This window comes from Heptranchias perlo, unplaced genomic scaffold (genome assembly GCF_035084215.1).
Source record: "Heptranchias perlo isolate sHepPer1 unplaced genomic scaffold, sHepPer1.hap1 HAP1_SCAFFOLD_906, whole genome shotgun sequence".
Taxonomy (NCBI): Eukaryota; Metazoa; Chordata; class Chondrichthyes; order Hexanchiformes; family Hexanchidae; genus Heptranchias; species Heptranchias perlo.
This window is the reverse complement of record NW_027139947.1, coordinates 7,501-29,969: the sequence shown is the minus strand read 5'-3', so window position 1 is coordinate 29,969 and position 22,469 is coordinate 7,501. Positions and strand designations below refer to the sequence as shown.

Genomic DNA, 22,469 nt, shown 5'->3' with positions numbered 1-22,469 from the left:
CAGAGTCTCATACTCGTTCACATTCATTTTATTCAATCTATTAAATTATTCATCCACATCACACCTTGCTACATCCTCTGTCTCCGTTTTGCCACATACTTTAGTCTGTCTGACAACTAACATCTGTCAGTCAAATCTCCTATGGTGTTTCATATTTTGTTTCCAGCCTAACTGAATGGTACCTTTCAGATCATTTTACACCTGTGAATTGGGGCCCTCCCCTTTATATCCCTTAATCCAAATTTTATCCCGACAATATCCCGTTAGATGCTGTACCTCATCTTTGTAAACAATTTTACAACACCAAGTTATAGTCCAGCAATTTTATTTTAAATTCGCAAGCTTTCGGAGGCTTCCTCCTTCCTCAGGTGAACGATGTGGAAATGAAATCCTCGAAATGAAATCGCATTTATAATTCACAGAACAATGCTTGGTGAGTACAGACAGTTTTTTCAACTGCCCGTTGCCAAGGCAATCAGTGTGCAGACAGACAGGTGTTACCTACAAGGTCTGCGAATATACAAATCACCAAAAAAAACAACAAACAAAAAAAAAACAGAGATAGAGAGGTAGAAACATAGAAAAGACAGCAACTGACCCGTTATATTAAAAACAGATAACATTTGTTCGCTGGTGGGGTAACGTGTAGCGTGACATGAACCCAAGATCCCGGTTGAGGCCGTCCTCATGGGTGCGGAACTTGGCTATCAATTTCTGCTCGACGATTTTGCGTTGTCGTGTGTCTCGAAGGCCGCCTTGGAGAACGCTTACCCGAAGGTCGGTGGATGAATGTCCATGACTGCTGAAGTGTTCCCCGACTGGGAGGGAACCCTCCTGTCTGGCGATTGTTGTGCGGTGTCCGTTCATCCGTTGTCGCAGTGTCTGCATGGTCTCGCCAATGTACCATGCTCCGGGGCATCCTTTCCTGCAACGTATGAGGTAGACAACGTTGGCCGAGTCACAGGAGTATGAACCATGCACCTGGTGGGTGGTGTCCTCTCGTGTGATGGTGGTATCTGTGTCGATGATCTGGCATGTCTTGCAGAGGTCACCGTGGCAGGGTTGTGTGGTGTCGTGGACGCTGTTCTCTTGAAAGCTGGGTAATTTGCTGCGAACGATGGTCTGTTTGAGGTTGGGTGGCTGTTTAAAGGCGAGTAGTGGAGGTGTGGGGATGGCCATAGCGAGGTGTTTGTCCTCGTGGGGTTGTTTACAATTGTCAACCCCAGTTTACAATTGTCAACCCCAGTCCATCACCGGCATCTCCACATCATGAGTACCTCATCTTCACCAGGTTCCCTTTGTGTTGGCCGCCAGTCCGGGTGGAAGAGAGGCAGAGCATCTGATAATCCTATCAAACTATGATTGTCTCCCCTTTTACATGCACCTTACCCCAGCGGGTGCTACTCCCGGTACCATTAAGACGTTTTCTTAGTTGAAACCACAGAGACAATGGGGACATTCTCACCCAGGCTCTGTTTTACTATCTTTGCCAAACCCTTCATCCTCTGCTTACATTTATTACATGCAATGAAAATCAAGAAGCACATTACAACAAACTGCACTACGACTAATAAATATGAAACTAATCTAATCCAAGGATGGATCTGTATATTCAGTCCCAAATTCCAGAGGTCATCCCACCAAGTGGTGACTGTAATTTGGTCAATGTCATGCTTAATGTTGTTATTGTCCTGTTGTAGGTTATAATAAACCTTCTGGGAGAGGCGTATCTCCCTTCGCAATGCTTTCAAGTATTTAGGCAACAGGGGTGTCAGATTCCCAAATGTGTCCTGATCTCCTTTTAAGTCCTTTTCTGACATCCTCAGAAACTTGTAAGGTGGTGAGGTTATGCCGATGTATCTCCACCAGTTCCTCGGGTCCAATCCGAACCAGGACTTCAGCAATGGAGTAGAATTCTGGACTTAAAATATCACAAGTTAGATTGGCATATTTAAACGTTTTCAAATTAGTTGTAACACAGTATTCGCCCTCTCCGGCATATGCCACTTAAGTGGGTTTTAGATCCGCCCCGAGGGCCTCCATGGTACAGTTAATATCCGGATTGGTACCGGTATTAAACCCACACTGTGCTTCTGGGCTGTGTCCAACACTATGTGGACACACAGTGACAGCATGTCTAGTAACGCATCCCTCTAATTTTGTTCCAGTCAATCAGCTTAAATCTACATCCTCTAGTTCTTGAACCCTCTGCTAGGGGAAACAGGTACTTCCTGTCCACTTTATCTGGGCCCCTCATAATTTTGTATCCATCGTGCGGATATCTTCGAAGTATTGTTTCTCTCAATTTTATTGTTAACTGATGGGAACCGAACCCTGAATTTTGGAAATCCAAATTACTGTGACCCTCTGTACTTTAATTTCAGTCCTTTTGATTGATACCAGTGTTTCCTGACTGTTTCATTAATTAGTTGGTTTCTCTATGGACCATGTGTCAGTGCCTCGTTTAAAAGGATTTCTCACTCGCCTGGACCACATTAACCATTTTCCTGTTGTGCTGTTGTCAAGTAACTGAGCCTGTCTGAGGCTCATTCTTCAGTGTATCTTCTTCATGTATCTCCGCATACTAGCAGCATCTCATAGGTAGTGTTCTTGGATATTAACTTTCTGCTGGCCAGTCTCTTCTTCCTCATGGTATTTCCGAACATTTTCCATGGCACACATCATATGTCCTGTAGGATTCAGTCCTGTAAAAGCAACTGGTTTGTTTAAAGAGTGGTTGCGATAGCTCACCAGGCCATCGGCCTTTGTAATCATGTTCTTCATCCTGATCTCCATTTCAGATGATGGCAACATACATTTGTATCTTTTATGTCCACTGTAGCCATTCTTAGGTTTTCAGGTTATCTTATCAAAAAGATCAGGGGTGTCCAGAGTGCTTATCTCCCCCCTGCATGGTCCCGATGTCAGGTTAGCAGCCAGGCTATTGAGTGTAGTTTTCTCATTCTTCATTATAGGCAAGGACACAAATATCTCCACGAGAAAGCTATCAATTTACGATCCTCAACTACACCTTCCTGACTTTCACTAGATTGTATATTTATGCCAGATTGATATTTTTTTGGTAAATCATGCCCAGTTCAATGGCTTTAGAGAAATTCCCATTTGGTGTAATTTCTCTGTTTCTTTACTTTAATTCTCGATCACTTCCTCCCATCCAATTTTACATAACCCATTATATTACCTATCATGAGGCCTGGAGGAACGTTACTGTCCGATACAATATTTACAGTCAGCTCCAATATCCCAAAATTTATTTATTTCACGTAATTTCTTCTTGAATCGCTTTTCATTTCCCAAAATATCCCACTACATTGTGCCCGAGTCCCTTCTATCATTTCACAATTATCCCAACTCGAGAGCAGTATTGTTGGACTGACAGGACTTGTCAATGTAAAATTCTCTTCCCTCTCGAAAATAATTCTTGATACACAGCATTCAATGGGAACCATTTAGACTGGACTTCTTTTATTTTTAAATATAATTTGATTATCCCCTTAAATTACAAGTACATTTTTCTTTCTCGAGGGCTTAAATAGCAACTCATATGAATTTTTCTTATCAATTCCAATTTCAGAAACAAATTATGTCCAGGCTTTGTGGTTTTTATAGTCGAGATGAAGTGCTCGTAATTACTTTTGGATGTAACTCCCATATCTCCCCACCTCGAGCACTCTGTCTCGGAAGACAATAAATGGGTTAAAACAAAACAAATCAAAATGTTTTCAAAGGAAGAGAATCAGGTTGATATCACCACGCTGTGACATTTGGTATCTGCCGATGTCTGCAGCTAAAGTCTTAAATCTTTAACACCGCTGGATCGTTTCATGCACCAAATTTCTCCAGCAAAGGTTGCACCGTGATTTTGTAAAGCCATTTTATGCCAAAGAATTACTCTTGGTAATCCTGCACCATCAACACTCATGTGGTCCCAAAAACCAGGGTCACCCGTTTTAAAATAAACACAGAAAATCCACTGTGGCTCTTCTTGAGAGCCCAAGGGGTTAATTTGTCAAATCTTCATTTATTATGTATTTTGTCCAAAGGAATAATCCCTTTTTACCCGAAACAAAATCAGAAAACAAAACAGGAGAGAGAAATTGCCTAGTCCCTCTCTCTCTCTCTCTCTCTGAAGCACGCAGCCTATCTGAAATAAACCCTGTCTCTCCCACATACAGATGTACGTAGGGCTGCAGACTGGAATTCCCAACTCCAAGTCCTAATCTCTGTGTTTTCAAGATGTAACCACGTTGAGCAGATATCATTAGCAGCCGCCTGCTAAGATACGTTATATTCCTCTCTTATTAATTTATTAATGGTTTGGGCATGTGTTTCCAGCCCTGTAGCTATCCTTTGCAAATGTATGATCAGCATTTGATCCTCAGACAATTCCTGATCTGTATTTTAATTTATTTTTAAATATATCTTTAATGCGAGACCCTAAATCTCTGACCTTTTTGATCTAATGTTGCCAAATCAATGTTACTAACAACTGAGGCACCCGTATTAAAGGCAGTTGCTATATCATTTATCACAGATCTTTACGTCTCCATATTTGTCTATCTCTTTTTACGATGTCCACCTCCATTCCATGTCGCTCTTTGTTTTAACACTTGAGTTCGGAGGTGTTGATATAATTGCTGAGTTTTTCTTAGCATTCTCAATGCGAGTTATATAATTTGTCAGGGAAGGTCTCCCCCCTTTGGTCAGATTTTGTATTGGAGCTACTATTAGTTTCAAATAAAATTGAATCGCCCCCGAACTTGTCAAAACTTCCTTATCATACTGTGGCGGGGTATGATAGGCGTTTAGTACCCTGTGTCAGTACCTAGCTCAAGTAATGGACTTCCAATTGTCTAACCTATGCTTCCTTTTCATACGATTTGTTTTACATTCACCTTTCTTATCAATTTTCTCACTGTAGCATTGTCTGTGTGGAAACTTATATCTCAGTCAATTGTAGCCTTTGGCATTTCCGAGTGATTGGGTCAATTTTAATAATATATAACCTATACCAATTGTTACCCCATGTTCACCTGTGTTCTGGGCAAGCCTCAGACAGTTCTCAACTGACTGGGTCATTTCTATCTGTTTGAACTGCTCTTGGCATGACAGTCTGGCCTCTTGGGATGGAATGGGGTTAATATTAACTTGCTCTTGTGGCAGGAGTAATTTGATCGTTCTCCCTTTGAGATTAAGTTTCCACCTTCAAAATTTGTCTTCACACAGGTTTGACTGATTTTTTTTTTCACATTTGTGGATTGCTTTTACACTATATATTTGCACACTATTTTTGAGATTTATTTTAATCGATCACAATAGCACAAAATGCTTCGAAGGCCAGTTTAATTTATAACTAGAGAACATCCTGCAAATGTAACTTGCAATTCTTTAAATCTGCACTTTATCTTTTCTTTCCTTCACATTGCTTCGTACGTTTTATAATTTGCTGTCAAACTCACTTTTTCTACATACTTTTAGTGGGTGTGATTATAATCAACGCTCCAAGCTGTTCCAGCTTTCCAACTTTTCCTATCACGGTGATACCAGATAGTTTTTTTTTTAATCTGTCCCGTTAATTTTTTTTTTAAACCTCTTTTTTTTTAAAACCACAGCCAATCACAAGATAAAAATTCAAAATGCCAATTTTTTTCGAAGATCCCATGTCTGGAATTTGACATGCTGACATTTTATGAGAACCAGAATTTAATAGGTCACTTAACCTCAATAACTCCAATTTTAATTCAGCAAAATCAGAATTAAACACAAGACAAGACAGATACATCACACAAAAGAAGAAAACACGTAAGACGCAGTAAGAAGGGGGCGTGGCCCACAACACCGACAGAAACACTGATCAGGACAGGCTTCTTAAAGGGACAGTACACTTAAACAACAGAACTTTTCTTTTTCGGGTCTCTGTCTTCTACACATTTTTCTAGTCACTTAATTCTATCCATTTTTTTTTCTTGACGGTACTGTCTCCATAAAACAATTAAATCTTTGATTGCTTTACTTCCGTTATTTTTCCAAATTAATTCCTGAGCCTTTTTGGCGGCATCTAAGTTTTTAGTTCCTCCCAATGGCCATTGATCATTCCCCAGTCTTTTATTCAGTCCCCCTGACAATTGTCTAAATTGTTTTGCCACGTCTGAATATCTTTCACACAAAGTCTGCAAGGCGCTCCCTGGTTCTGCAGAGGTATCCAGGCAATTACCCATTTTATCTCTCGTTTCCCTTACGCTTAACCAACCAGTTAACACAGCCGTATTATCGCCCCCCAGTCGCTTACTGGATTCAATTATGGTCCTGACTGCCTGTGCGTCACAATCCTAAGTTTAATTACTCCCTCAGCACGTACGCTGACCCTCGGCCGAAGCTGACCCTCAGTGATGTATCACTGACCTGAATCTCGTAAGAACGCCACACGAGTGTCAGCGAGCGGACGATTCGTCGTCAGGCTGACGGATGGGAGGGAAACCGACGGAGTAAATTAAGACGACTTACATCGGGGCGCCATTTCCTCCCTCCGTGTCTGAGACAATCCGCCTCGAGATCCTGCCGACTACGCCAAATGATGAACTGGATTCTTTTAACCTCAGTCTGGTTCAGCTAAAACTGAGTCGAATACACCTTTAAAGTTCAACACAACTTTAATAGCAGGGTTCGTAGTGTGCAGCATTGATTTGGACTCCTGCTAGAGTTCCCTCTATGCTGGCAGAGCAAGACAAAGAACATGCAGAAAATACACCCGTTTATACAGATCAATAGGGGTTGGAACATTGCTAACATGAAGTTCAACACCAGTCATAAGCCGGGCATAGGTTGGCCATGAGGGGTTACCTAACTGCAGGCCAATCATGGGCAATACAGTTTGCTGATCATGCCGCAGTGACAGACATAGATGGATGTCCCCTCATCTTCCAGCTTGGAATGTTTCCCCTCATCATCCCCATCCTTATCCGCTAACCTGGAATGTCTCCGGGCTCACTCGGCTCATTATTTTCCATTGATCAACCAGCTGTGCAGAGACACCCACACCAAACTCCCGACTCCCTAATGTTGCCATGCCGATGATGGGCATAAGCAGACCCCAACACCCAGCGAGTTCCTCACACCACTATTAGACTTGAAGGGGCCCATTGTCCGAACCGAAGCAGCTTCTAATAAACCCTTGCTTGTCATTCTTACTACTTTTCTACTTTGCCGCTTAGGCATTTGTACTTTACTTACTTTACTGGACACTGACCATGTATGGATTCTCACCTCTACACTGTCCCATCAAACACTCCCAGGGCAGGGACAGGGTTAGATACAGAGTAAAGCTCCCTCTACACTGTCCCGTCAAACACTCCCAGGGTCAGGGACAGGGTTAGATACAGAGTAAAGCTCCCTCTACACTGTCCCATCAAACACTCCCAGGGTCAGGTACAGGGTGAGATACAGAGTAAAGCTCCCTCTACACTGTCCCATCAAACACTCCCAGGGTCAGGTACAGGGTGAGATACAGAGTAAAGCTCCCTCTACACTGTCCCATCAAACACTCCCAGGGTCAGGTACAGGGTTAGATACAGAGTAAAGCTCCCTCTACACTGTCCCATCAAACACTCCCAGGGTCAGGTACAGGGTTAGATACAGAGTAAAGCTCCCTCTACACTGTCCCATCAAACACTCCAAGGGTCAGGTACAGGGTGAGATACAGAGTAAAGCTCCCTCTACACTGTCCCATCAAACACTCCCAGGGTCAGGTACAGGGTTAGATACAGAGTAAAGCTCCCTCTACACTGTCCCATCAAACACTCCCAGGGTCAGGTACAGGGTTAGATACAGAGTAAAGCTCCCTCTACACTGTCCCATCAAACACTCCCAGGGTCAGGTACAGGGTTAGATACAGAGTAAAGCTCCCTCTACACTGTCCCATCAAACACTCCCAGGGCAGGTACAGGGTTAGATACAGAGTAAAGCTCCCTCTACACTGTCCCGTCAAACACTCCCAGGGCAGGTACAGGGTTAGATACAGAGTAAAGCTCCCTCTACACTGTCCCGTCAAACACTCCCAGGGCAGGTACAGGGTTAGATACAGAGTAAAGCTCCCTCTACACTGTCCCGTCAAACACTCCCAGGGCAGGTACAGGGTTAGATACAGAGTAAAGCTCCCTCTACACTGTCCCGTCAAACACTCCCAGGGCAGGTCCAGGGTTAGATACAGAGTAAAGCTCCCTCTGCACTCACCCTCTGATCTTCTTGGTCTTCTCTCTGACCCACAGGATATGCTGTGCAAGAGGCCAGGCAGAGAGGGCGGGTCTTCTACGTGGCTGGAGCCCCTCGGTACCAACACAGGGGACGGGTAACTGTCTTCCGCCAATGGCCGAACGGGAGCTGGGACGCCCACCAGCAAATCCCAGGACAACAGGTAGGAAAGGCTATGCTTCAATTCTCGTAATGAGACACCGGCCAATCCTTCCCTCAAAGCCTCACCCCCGCCCTTTGTCCCCTCCAGACGACGAGGGAACGGCCGGTATATGACCCAGTCGGGGCGGTGAGTGAGACTCGGAGAGGGTGGGAGACCCTTGGCGGCGATGTACCTGCTGACCTTGTCCCTCTGGGTGGTGGAGGTCGGGGGTTTGGGAGGCGCTGTCGATGAGCCCTTGGCGAGATTGCTGCCGGGAATCCTGTTGACAGGACGCACTGCGGCCACCGGGCACCGGTGGGGGAGGGAGTGGGTGTTTAAGGTGGGGGATGGGCTGCCGACCGAGTGGGCTGCTTTTGTCCTGGATGGTGTCAAGCTTCTCCAGTCTTGTGTTGGAGCTGCTCCAAGTCCAAGCAAGCGGAGATCGTTCCATCACACTCCTGGACCCGGGGGGCCTCGGAGGTGGTCGGAGAGGCTTTGGGGAGTTACTCGCTGCAGAGTTCCTAGCCTCTGACCTGCTCTAGTGATGAGGATACAGAGGTGCCCCCTTCTGGGACTCTTGTCTGATATTTAACCCTGTACCCCAATTTCAGATTGGCTCCTACTTTGGCTGTGAACTTTGCACTGTGGATCTGACTGGAGACGGGGAGACAGACCTGTTGTTAATCGGAGCCCCACTTTATCATGACCAGGGGATCGGGGGTACGGTGATCGTCTGTACGATGTCCCCCGAGGTAAGTTTCACGATTTGACCCCTTCCCGTTCACTCCCATTCTACACAATCCCAATGGACCCGACCCCTTCCCGTTCACTCCCACTGTACACAATCCCAATGGATCCGACCCCTTCCCATTCACTCCCACTGTACACAATCCCAATGGATCCGACCCCTTCCCATTCACTCCCACTGTACACAATCCCAATGGATCCGACCCCTTCCCGTTCACTCCCACTGTACACAATCCCAATGGACCCGACCCCTTCCCGTTCACTCCCACTGTACACAATCCCAATGGACCCGACCCCTTCCCATTCACTCCCACTGTACACAATCCCAATGGACCCGACCCCTTCCCGTTCACTCCCACTGTACACAATCCCAATGGACCCGACCCCTTCCCATTCACTCCCTGTACACAATCCCAATGGACCCGACCCCTTCCCCTTCACTCCCACTGTACACAATCCCAATGGACCCGACCCCTTCCCATTCACTCCCACTGTACACAATCCCAATGGACCCGACCCCTTCCCGTTCACTCCCACTGTACACAATCCCAATGGACCCGAGCCCTTCCCATTCACTCCCACTGTACACAATCCCAATGGACCCGACCCCTTCCCATTCACTCCCCACTGTACACAATCCCAATGGACCCGACCCCTTCCCATTCACTCCCACTGTACACAATCCCAATGGACCCGACCCCTTCCCGTTCACTCCCACTGTACACAATCCCAATGGACCCGACCCCTTCCTGTTCACTCCCACTGTACACAATCCCAATGGACCCGACCCCTTCCCCTTCACTCCCACCGTACACAATCCCAATGGACCCGACCCCTTCCCATTCACTCCCACTGTACACAATCCCAATGGACCCGACCCCTTCCCATTCACTCCCACTGTACACAATCCCAATGGACCCGACCCCTTCCCATTCACTCCCACTGTACACAATCCCAATGGACCCGACCCCTTCCCATTCACTCCCACTGTACACAATCCCAATGGACCCGACCCCTTCCCATTCACTCCCACTGTACACAATCCCAATGGACCTGACCCCTTCCCATTCACTCCCACTGTACACAATCCCAATGGACCCGACCCCTTCCCATTCACTCCCCACTGTACACAATCCCAATGGACCCGACCCCTTCCCATTCACTCCCTGTACACAATCCCAATGGACCCGACCCCTTCCCGTTCACTCCCTGTACACAATCCCAATGGATCCGACCCCTTCCCATTCACTCCCACTGTACACAATCCCAATGGACCCGACCCCTTCCCATTCACTCCCCACTGTACACAATCCCAATGGACCCGACTCCTTCCCATTCATTCCCACTGTACACAATCCCAATGGACCTGACCCCTTCCCATTCACTTCCACTGAACACAATCCCAATGGTTGACTTTATACACCCATTATAGAGGGAGCAACTCCGAGCCACTTCCTGTCGATCGATCAGGGGGGTCTGCGCGCGTGCTGATTCCCAGATGGAACAGCCCGGAACCCCAATGGATGGAGGGAGGGAGGGAGGGAGGGGGTGGCGAGTCCCGCTGGACTCAATGGCTTCTCTCTCTCTCTCTCTCTCTCTCTCCCTGCGTCCAGGGTAATTTCTCCTGCACTGGGACCCTCCGAGGGGTCGAGGGGAATGGGCTGGGCCGGTTTGGGAGCGCCATCGCGGCCCTGAGGGACCTGAACGGTGACGGGCTGGGCGATGTGGCCATCGGGGCCCCCCTGGAGGACGAGCATCGGGGGAGCGTCTACATCTACCACGGACAGCCCAGAGGAATAAGTCCAAGATACAGTCAGGTGAGTGGTCAGTGGGGGGGCAATGGCTCCCAGGAAAAGCCAGGTCAAAGAGGGAGGCTTTAAGGAGGGTCTTAAATGAGGAGGGAGGGAGGGGCAGCGGGAGTGAGGGAGGGAGAGGCGGAGAGGTTTTGGGGAAGGAATTCCAGAGCTCGGGGCCCGGGCGGCTGAAGGCATGGCCGCCAATGGTGGAGCGAAGGGAGCGGGGGAATTGGAGGAGGGCAGAGATCTCGGAGGGTTGTAGGGGCTGGAGGAGGTTACAGAGACAGGGAGGTGGTGGCGAGGGGCCACGGAGGGATTTGTACACGAAGATGGAGAATTTTAAATTTGACCCTCCCTCCTCCCCTCGAACTCCCTCTCCTCACTCCTCCCTCAATCCTCTCCTCATCCATCCCTCCCCTCCTCTAAACCCCACTCCTCGCTCCTCCCTCCCCCTCTCCGTTAAGCCCCCCTCATCCTCGCCCCACGCTCCCCCTCCCTCCCTCCCTCCCTCTAACTCCCTCCTTGCCTCCCTCCCTCCTCTCCTCTAACCCCCACTCCTCGCCCCTCCCTCCCTCCTCTCCTCTAACACCTCAAATCCTTGCCCCTCCCTCCCTCCCTCTAACCTCCCTCCTCGTTGCCCCTCCCTCCCTCCCTCTAACCCCCACTCCTCGCCCCTCCCTCCCTCCTCTCCTCTAACACCTCACCTCCTTGCCCCTCCCTCCCTCCCTCTAACCCCCTCCTCGCCCCTCCCTCCCTCCTCTCCTATAACCCCCCGCACCTCCTCGCCCCTCCATCCCTCCTCTCCTCTAACCCCCCTCCTCGCCCCTCCCTCCCTCCTCTCCTCTAACCCCCCGCCTCGCCCCTCCCTCCCTCCTCTCCTCTAACCCCCCGCCTCGCCCCTCCCTCCCTCCTCTCCTATAACCCCCCCCCCTCTCGCCCCTCCCTATTGTTTCCCCTCTGATTACCCCCTCTCATTTTGGCAGCGAGTTGAAGGCAGACGGTATTTCGTGACCCCGAGGTATTTTGGGCTGTCGATCAGCGGAGTGATGGATGTGAGCGGGGACTCACTCACCGATCTGGTGGTCGGAGGCCTCGGGACGGTGGCAGTTTTTCGGTACGGACCTCGTTTCTCTCTGGTCTCTAACAGATATACACGGCAGATATTCACACGGCAGATATTCACGCGCAGATATAGACGCAGATATTCACGCAGATATATACATGGATATTCACACGCAGATATATATATGGATATCCGTGCGCAGATATATATGCAGATATATACGCAGATATTCACACGCAGATATTCACACGCAGATATATATGCAGGTATTCACACGCAGATATATTTGCAGATAGTCACACGCAGATATATACGCGGATATTCACGCAGATATATACGCAGATATTCACACGCAGATATATACGCGGATATTCACGCCGATATATACGCGGCGATTCACACACAGATATAGATGCGGATATTCACACGCAGATATATAAGCAGATATTCACACGCAGATATAAATGTGGATAGTCACACGTAGATATATAAGCAGATATTCACGCAGATATAGACGCGGCTATTCACACGCAGATATATACGCGGATATTCACGCAGATATATACGCGGATATTCACACATAGATATATAAGCGGATATTCACACGCAGATATAGATGCGGATATTCACACGCAGATATATGAGCAGATATTCACACGCAGATATAAATGTGGATAGTCACACATAGATATATAAGCAGATATTCACACGCAGATATAGACGCAGATATTCACGCGCAGATATATACGCGGATATTCACACGCAGATATATACGTGGATATTCACACGCAGATATATATGCAGATATTCACACGCAGATATTCACACACAGATATAGACGCAGATATTCACGCAGATATATACATGGATATTCACACGCAGATATATATATATGGATATCCGTGCGCAGATATATATGCAGATATATACGCAGATATTCACACGCAGATATATACGCAGATATTCACATGCAGATATATATGCAGATATTCACACGCAGATATATACGCGGATATTCACGCAGATATATACGCAGATATTCACACGCAGATATATACGCGGATATTCACGCCGATATATACGCGGCGATTCACACGCAGATATAGATGCGGATATTCACAGGCAGATATATAAGCAGATATTCACACGCAGATATAACTGTGGATAGTCACACGTAGATATATAAGCAGATATTCACACGCAGATATAACTGTGGATAGTCACACGTAGATATATAAGCAGATATTCACACGCAGATATAACTGTGGATAGTCACACGTAGATATATAAGCAGATATTCACACGCAGATATAGACGCGGATATTCACGCAGATATATAAGCAGATATTCACACGCAGATATAACTGTGGATAGTCACGCGTAGATATATAAGCAGATATTCACACGCAGATATAACTGTGGATAGTCACACGTAGATATATAAGCAGATATTCACACGCAGATATAACTGTGGATAGTCACACGTAGATATATAAGCAGATATTCACACGCAGATATAGACGCGGCTATTCACACGCAGATATAGATGCGGATATTCACACAGGTATATACATGGATATTCACGCAGATATATACGCGGATATTCACACGCAGATATATACACGGATATTCACAAGCAGATATATAAGCAGATATTCACAAGCAGATATAAACGTGGATATATACAACCATACACAGATATACACAAGCAGGTACATACCTAGATACACTTAGATATACCCAGATAGATACACAAGCAGATATACACGTGGATATACACGACCATACACAGGTAGATACACTAACCCGCACATTGAAACACAAACCAGTGAGTACGACCCCCCGCCTAGTGGCGATACCAGGCCCTCTCACACACTCACACTCACAATCCCCATTCCTTCCCTGGACGCCTGGACTCACTCACTCAGTCCTATGGCGGCCCACACCCATTCACAATTGAAGCCATCCCCTAATAGCCCTCCCGGTGTGATTGCTCGCAGCTCCAGGCCGATCCTGAACGTGTCCGTCTCTATCGTCTTCGACCCCGAGGAGATCCCGCACGCAGTTTACGAATGTCATGGGACCGTCTCACCGAACAGGCCGGTGGGAAATGCCACCGTGTGTTTCCGCGTGGCCAAACTCTCAGCGGACACTTTGGGTGAGTTTCCCAGGGGTCGGAGAAAGTGGCCATTCAGACGCATCGTCACTGCTCAGAGGCACGAGGGGAGAGTATACATAGGGGGGCGATGGGCCGAATGGGGAATGGGACTGAGGGGGAGAGGGGGCGATGGGGGGAATGGGACTGAGGGAGAGGGGGCGATGGGGGGGAATGGGACTGAGGGGAGAGGGGGCGATGGGGGGGAATGGGACTGAGGGGAGAGGGGGCGATGGGGGGGAATGGGACTGAGGGGAGAGGGGGCGATGGGGGGGAATGGGACTGAGGGGAGAGGGGGCGATGGGGGGAATGGGACTGAGGGGAGAGGGGCGATGGGGGGGAATGGGACTGAGGGGAGAGGGGGCGATGGGGGGGAATGGGACTGAGGGAAGAGGGGGCGATGGGGGGGAATGGGACTGAGGGGAGAGGGGGCGATGGGGGGAATGGGACTGAGGGGAGAGGGGGCGATGGGGGGAATGGGACTGAGGGGAGAGGGGGCGATGGGGGGGAATGGGACTGAGGGGAGAGGGGGCGATGGGGGGGAATGGGACTGAGGGGAGAGGGGGCGATGGGGGGGAATGGGACTGAGGGGAGAGGTGCCGATGGGGGGGAATGGGACTGAGGGGAGAGGGGGCGATGGGGGGGGAATGGGACTGAGGGGAGAGGGGACGATGGGGGGGAATGGGACTGAGGGGAGAGGGGACGATGGGGGGGAATGGGACTGAGGGGAGAGGGGGCGATGGGGGGGGAATGGGACTGAGGGGAGAGGGGGCGATGGGGGGGAATGGGACTGAGGGGAGGGGTGCCGATGTAGGGGAATGGGACTGAGGGGAGAGGGGGCGATGGGGGGGGAATGGGACTGAGGGGAGAGGGGGCGATGGGGGGGGAATGGGACTGAGGGGAGAGGGGGCGATGGGGGGAATGGGACTGAGGGGAGAGGGGGCGATGGGGGGGAATGGGGGAGCAGAGCGGGGAATGCTCCCCCCGTGTCCCTGGGGCCGATATTCCTCTTGCAACCGAGACAAAGCAACGGAAAATGAAAACCCAACGGGTTAAGCGGGCGTTGGCTTGCTGTTTGCGGGATCTTGCTGTGCCAAAGATGGCCGCCACCTTTGCCTATTTAAGCGAGCTGTAAAGGTGAGGAGGGGTGGAAGGGGGCGAGGGATCTCCCTCGGGTGGGGCGAGGTGCCATCTCAGATCAGTTTGAGCCCGTCAGTGACCGGGTGAGGCTTGAATTGTCCAACCATCTCGTTGAGTTCACCAATTATTGACTCTCGGGGATGAGCGGGCATCGCTGGCATGGATTACCCCAACCCAAGTTGCTCCTTGAGAGAACAAGAAAGATGTACTCCCATTTCCTCCAGCCCCTTTCACCACCTCAGGACGTCCCAAAGAGTTTGACACCCAATGAGGCACCTTTCGAAGAGCGTTCACTGTTGTAATGTGGGAAACATGGCAGCCAATTGACGCACAGCAAGATCCCACAAACAGCGATGTGAGAAATGACCCGGATCGTCTGTTTTTTTTTAGTGATGTTGGTCGAGGGATAAATCTCGGGGCCCAGGACACCCGGGGAGAACTCCCCCCTGCTCTTCGTCCAATAGTGGCCGTGGGATCTTTTACACCCACCCGAGAGGGGCAGACGGGGCCCTCGGTTTAACGTCTCGTCCGAAAGACGGACCCTCTGACAGTGCGGCGCTCCCTCAGTACCGACCCTCCGACAGTGCGGCGCTCCCTCAGTACCGACCCTCCGACAGTGCGGCGCTCCCTCAGTACCGACCCTCCGACAGTGCGGCGCTCCCTCGGTACCGACCCTCCGACAGTGCGGTGCTCCCTCAGTACTGACCCTCCGACAGTGCGGCGCTCCCTCAGTACTGACCCTCCGACAGCGCGGCGCTCCCTCAGTACCGACCCTCTGACGGTGCGGCGCTCCCTCAGTACCGACCCTCCGACAGTGCGGCGCTCCCTCAGTACCGACCCTCCGACAGTGCGGCGCTCCCTCAGTACCGACCCTCCGACAGCGCGGCTCTCCCTCAGTACCGACCCTCCGACAGCGCGGCTCTCCCTCAGTACCGACCCTCCGACAGCGCGGCGCTCCCTCAGTACCGACCCTCTGACAGTGCGGCGCTCCCTCAGTACCGACCCTCCGACAGTGCGGCGCTCCCTCAGTACCGACCCTCCGACAGTGCGGCGCTCCCTCAGTACCGACCCTCTGACGGTGCGGCGCTCCCTCAGTACCGACCCTCCGACAGTGCGGCGCTCCCTCAGTACCGACCCTCCGACAGTGCGGCGCTCCCTCAGTACCGACCCTCCGACAGCGCGGCTCTCCCTCAGTACCGACCCTCCGACAGCGCGGCGCTCCCTCAGTACCGACCCTCCCACAGTGCGGCGCTCCCTCAGTACCGACCCTCCGACAGTGCGGCGCTCCCTCAGTACCGACCCTCTGACGGTGCGGCGCTCCCTCAGTACCGACCCTCCGACAGTGCGGCGCTCCCTCAGTACTGACCCTCCGACAGTGCGGCGCTCCCTCAGTACCGACCCTCCGAGAGCGCGGCGCTCCCTCAGTACCGACCCTCCGACAGTGCGGCGCTCCCTCAGTACTGACCCTCCGACAGTGCGGCGCTCCCTCAGTACCGACCCTCCGACAGTGCGGCACTCCCTCAGTACCGACCCTCCGACAGTGCGGCGCTCCCTCAGTACTGACCCTCCGACAGTGCGGCGCTCCCTCAGTACCGACCCTCCGACAGTGCGGCGCTCCCTCAGTACAGACCCTCCGACAGCGCGGCTCTCCCTCAGTACCGACCCTCCGACAGCGCGGCGCTCCCTCAGTACCGACCCTCTGACAATGCGGCGCTCCCTCAGTACCGACCCTCCGACGGTGCGGCCCCTCCCTCGGGATGTAGACCTAGCGACGATGAGCGAACGGCCGATATATCTCCCAGTCGGGGCGGTGAGTGGGACTCGGAGGTGGGGGAGGAACCTTGGAGGGGATGGGGTTCCCATCGACTTGCCCCTCCGGGCGGCAGAGGTCGAGATGCGCCGTGGGTGAGCCCTTGGCAAGCTGCGTCCTGCGGATCGGGCGCACTGCGGCCATTGTGGGGGGCGTCAGTGCGGGGCGGGCGTGGACGTTTAAGGCTGGAATTCACCCAGTTTCTCTCCTCCCTTGGCTCTTCCTCTTCCCCACTCCTCCAACCCTCTGTTTCCCAGGAAAACTCAGAGCTAACGTCACCTACACCCTGCTGCTGGACACCGGGTGCCAGAAGGCCAGAGTCACATTTCGCAGCTCGTCCAGAAGATTGGCCAGGAGTTTACAAGTCTTCCAGGGACTGAGTTGCAGGAGACACCAAATAATCTTACCGGTGAGTCCGCCTCCCAAAGAGCCTTTGGGGAAGTCTGGAGCCTCCGTCTCCCTTCGAGACGTCAGGCGTCCAAAACACCGTCTCCGACACTGACACACGCCTCAGCTCCGATTGGGAACGAGAGGCCTAGCCTCCAATCGTACAGCAACAGGAGGAGGCCATTCTGCCCATCGTGGCCGTGCCCGCTCTTTCCCCGGGTAGCCCCGTGAAGTGTTTGGTGTCAGCTTGGCTTGGTGCGTCTCTCGTCCTCCCTCGCCTCTGAGTCCGAAGGCCGAGGGTTCGAGCCTCGCCCGCTGCGGAGACTCGAGCCCCGGAATCCAGGCCCCGCGCTCCCTGAGGGCAGCCCTGCACAGTCGGAGGGTCGGTGCTGAGGGAGCGCCGCGCTGTCGGAGGGTCGGTGCTGAGGGAGCGCCGCGCTGTCGGAGGGCCGGTGCTGAGGGAGCGCCGCGCTGTCGGAGGGTCGGTACTGAGGGAGCGCCGCACTGTCGGAGGGTTGGTACTGAGGGAGCGCCGCGCTGTCGGAGGGTCGGTACTGAGGGAAAGCACCGCACTGTCGGAGGGTCGGTACTGAGGGAGCGCCGCACTGTCGGAGGGTCGGTACTGAGGGAGCGCCGCACTGTCGGAGGGTCGGTACTGAGGGAGCGCCGCACTGTCGGAGGGTCGGTACTGAGGGAGCGCCGCACTGTCGGAGGGGCCGTCTTTCGGGATGAGACGTTAAACCGAGGGCCCCGTCTGCCCCTCTCGGGCGGGTGTAAAAGATCCCACGGCCACTATTGGACGAAGAGCAGGGGGGAGTTCTCCCCGGGGTCCTGGGCCCCGAGATTTATCCCTCGAGCAACATCACGAAAAAAACAGATGATCTGGGTCATTTCTCACATCGCTGTTTGTGGGATCTTGCTGTGCGTAAATTGGCTGCCATGTTGCCCACATTACAACACTTCGAAAGGTGCCTCATTGTTTTGAGACGTCCTGAGGTGGTGAAGGGGCTGGAGAAATGGGAATCATTAATTCATTCCTCTCCCTCTCTTTCTTTCTCCCTCCCTCTCTCTTTCTCTCTCTCTTTCTTTCTCCCTCCCTCTCTTTCTCTCTCCCTCCCTCCCTCAGAAGCTGCGTCAAGGATTACTTTGTTCCCATTGAGCTCTCGATGAACTACACGCTGGCCGGCCAGATTATCGAAGGAAGCAGAGGTCTGCGACCAGTTCTTAATGAATACAGCGAGACACAAGTGTCGGCCAAGGTACGAGGGAGAGCGATTAACATCAGTAGAGATACAGTCAGTAACACAGGGCGCTGGGGGGAGAGGGGTTACTGAGAGACAGTGTGAGGGAGAGGGATTAACATCAGTAGAGATACAGTCAGTAACACAGGGCGCTGGGGGGAGAGGGTTACTGAGTGACAGTGTGAGGGAGGGATTAACATCAGTAGAGATACAGTCAGTAACACAGGGCGCTGGGGGAGAGGGGTTACTGAGTGACAGTGTGAGGGAGAGGGATTAACATCAGTAGAGATACAGTCAGTAACACAGGGCGCTGGGGGAGAGGGTTACTGAGAGACAGTGTGAGGGAGAGGGATTAACATCAGTAGAGATACAGTCAGTAACACAGGGCGCTGGGGGGAGAGGGGTTACTGAGAGACAGTGTGAGGGAGAGGGATTAACATCAGTAGAGATACAGTCAGTAACACAGGGCGCTGGGGGGAGAGGGGTTACTGAGTGACAGTGTGAGGGAGAGCGATTAACATCAGTAGAGATACAGTCAGTAACACAGGGCGCTGGGGGGAGAGGGGTTACTGAGAGACAGTGTGAGGGAGAGGGATTAACATCAGTAGAGATACAGTCAGTAACACAGGCGCTGGGGGGAGAGGGGTTACTGAGTGACAATGTGAGGGAGAGGGATTAACATCAGTAGAGATACAGTCAGTAACACAGGGCGCTGGGGGAGAGGGGTTACTGAGTGACAGTGTGAGGGAGAGGGATTAACATCAGTAGAGATACAGTCAGTAACACAGGGCGCTGGGGGGAGAGGGGTTACTGAGAGACAGTGTGAGGAGAGGGATTAACATCAGTAGAGATACAGTCAGTAACACAGGGCGCTGGGGGGAGAGGGGTTACTGAGTGACAGTGTGAGGAGGGGGATTAACATCAGTAGAGATACAGTCAGTAACACAGGGCGCTGGGGGGAGAGGGGTTACTGAGTGACAGTGTGAGGGAGGGGGATTAACATCAGTAGAGATACAGTCAGTAACACAGGGCGCTGGGGGAGAGGGGTTACTGAGTGACAGTGTGAGGGAGAGGGATTAACATCAGTAGAGATACAGTCAGTAACACAGGGCGCTGGGGGAGAGGGGTTACTGAGTGACAGTGTGAGGGAGGGGGATTAACATCAGTAGAGATACAGTCAGTAACACAGGGCGCTGGGGGAGAGGGGTTACTGAGTGACAGTGTGAGGGAGAGAGATTAACATCAGTAGAGATACAGTCAGTAACACAGGGCGCTGGGGGGAGAGGGGTTACTGAGAGACAGTGTGAGGGAGAGGGATTAACATCAGTAGAGATACAGTCAGTAATACAGGGCGCTGGGGGGAGAGGGGTTACTGAGAGACAGTGTGAGGGAGAGGGATTAACATCAGTAGAGATACAGTCAGTAACACAGGGCGCTGGGGGGAGAGGGGTTACTGAGTGACAGTGTGAGGGAGAGGGATTAACATCAGTAGAGATACAGTCAGTAACACAGGGCTCTGGGGGAGAGGGGTTACTGAGTGACAGTGTGAGGGAGAGGGATTAACATCAGTAGAGATACAGTCAGTAACACAGGGCGCTGGGGGAGAGGGGTTACTGAGTGACAGTGTGAGGGAGAGGGATTAACATCAGTAGAGATACAGTCAGTAACACAGGGCGCTGGGGGGAGAGGGGTTACTGAGAGACAGTGTGAGGGAGAGGGATTAACATCAGTAGAGATACAGTCAGCAACACAGGGCGCTGGGGGGAGAGGGGTTACTGAGTGACAGTGTGAGGGAGAGGGATTAACATCAGTCGAGATACAGTCAGTAACACAGGGCGCTGGGGGTGAGGGGTTACTGAGAGACAGTGTGAGGGAGAGGGGATTAACATCAGTAGAGATACAGTCAGTAACACAGGGCGCTGGGGGAGAGGGGTTACTGAGTGACAGTGTGAGGGAGGGGATTAACATCAGTGGAGATACAGTCAGTAACACAGGGCGCTGGGGGGAGAGGGGTTACTGAGAGACAGTGTGAGGAGAGGGATTAACATCAGTAGAGATACAGTCAGTAACACAGGGCGCTGGGGGGAGAGGGGTTACTGAGTGACAGTGTGAGGGAGAGGGATTAACATCAGTGGAGATACAGTCAGTAACACAGGGCGCTGGGGGAGAGGGGTTACTGAGTGACAGTGTGAGGGAGAGGGATTAACATCAGTAGAGATACAGTCAGTTACACAGGGCGCTGGGGGAGAGGGGTTACTGAGTGACAGTGTGAGGGAGAGGATTAACATCAGTGAGATACAGTCAGTAACACAGGGCGCTGGGGGAGAGGGGTTACTGAGTGACAGTGTGAGGGAGAGGGATTAACATCAGTAGAGATACAGTCCAGTTACACAGGGCGCTGGGGGGAGAGGGGTTACTGAGTGACAGTGTGAGGGAGAGGGATTAACATCAGTAGAGATACAGTCAGTAACACAGGGCGCTGGGGAGAGGGGTTACTGAGTGACAGTGTGAGGGAGAGGGATTAACATCAGTAGAGATACAGTCAGTAACACAGGGCTCTGGGGGGAGAGGGGTTACTGAGAGACAGTGTGAGGGAGAGGGATTAACATCAGTAGAGATACAGTCAGTAACACAGGGCGCTGGGGGAGAGGGGTTACTGAGAGACAGTGTGAGGGAGAGGGATTAACATCAGTAGAGATACAGTCAGTAACACAGGGCGCTGGGGGGAGAGGGGTTACTGAGTGACAGTGTGAGGGAGAGGGATTAACATCAGTAGAGATACAGTCAGTTACACAGGGCGCTGGGGGGAGAGGGGTTACTGAGTGACAGTGTGAGGGAGAGGGATTAACATCAGTAGAGATACAGTCAGTAACACAGGGTGCTGAGGGAGAGGGGTTACTGAGTGACAGTGTGAGGGAGAGGGATTAACATCAGTGGAGATACAGTCAGTAACACAGAGCGCTGGGGGGAGAGGGGTTACTGAGTGACAGTGTGAGGGAGAGGGATTAACATCAGTAGAGATACAGTCAGTAACACAGGGCGCTGGGGGAGAGGGTTACTGAGTGACAGTGTGAGGGAGAGGGATTAACATCAGTAGAGATACAGTCAGTAACACAGGGCGCTGGGGGAGAGGGGTTACTGAGAGACAGTGTGAGGGAGAGGGATTAACATCAGTAGAGATACAGTCAGTAACACAGGGCGCTGGGGGAGAGGGGTTACTGAGTGACAGTGTGAGGGAGAGGGATTAACATCAGTAGAGATACAGTCAGTAACACAGGGCGCTGGGGGAGAGGGGTTACTGAGAGACAGTGTGAGGGAGAGGGATTAACATCAGTAGAGATACAGTCAGTAACACAGGGCGCTGGGGGGAGAGGGGTTACTGAGAGACAGTGTGAGGGAGAGGGATTAACATCAGTAGAGATACAGTCAGTAACACAGGGCGCTGGGGGGAGAGGGGTTACTGAGTGACGGTGTGAGGGAGAGGGATTAACATCAGTAGAGATACAGTCAGTACACAGGGCGCTGGGGGAGAGGGGTTACTGAGTGACAGTGTGAGGGAGAGGGATTAACATCAGTAGAGATACAGTCAGTAACACAGGGCGCTGGGGGGAGAGGGGTTACTGAGAGACAGTGTGAGGGAGAGGGATTAACATCAGTAGAGATACAGTCAGTAACACAGGGCGCTGGGGGGAGAGGGGTTACTGAGTGACAGTGTGAGGG

The 22,469-nt window shown here is 51.5% G+C and overlaps 1 protein-coding gene across 1 annotated transcript in view; it reads left to right on the top strand.

Moving 5' to 3' along the window:
- LOC137319860 (integrin alpha-X-like) overlaps positions 1–22,469 on the top strand; it is a gene marked incomplete at its 5' end in the record, with an annotated part of 65,405 nt that overhangs the window by 40,150 nt on the left and 2,786 nt on the right. Inside the window, 7 exons of the mRNA XM_067981773.1 lie at positions 8,286–8,431; positions 9,022–9,162; positions 10,771–10,974; positions 11,937–12,067; positions 14,017–14,174; positions 17,379–17,530; positions 18,636–18,767. Of these exons, the coding sequence (XP_067837874.1) occupies positions 8,286–8,431; positions 9,022–9,162; positions 10,771–10,974; positions 11,937–12,067; positions 14,017–14,174; positions 17,379–17,530; positions 18,636–18,767 (1,064 nt within the window). The remainder of the gene's footprint in view (positions 1–8,285; positions 8,432–9,021; positions 9,163–10,770; positions 10,975–11,936; positions 12,068–14,016; positions 14,175–17,378; positions 17,531–18,635; positions 18,768–22,469) is intronic.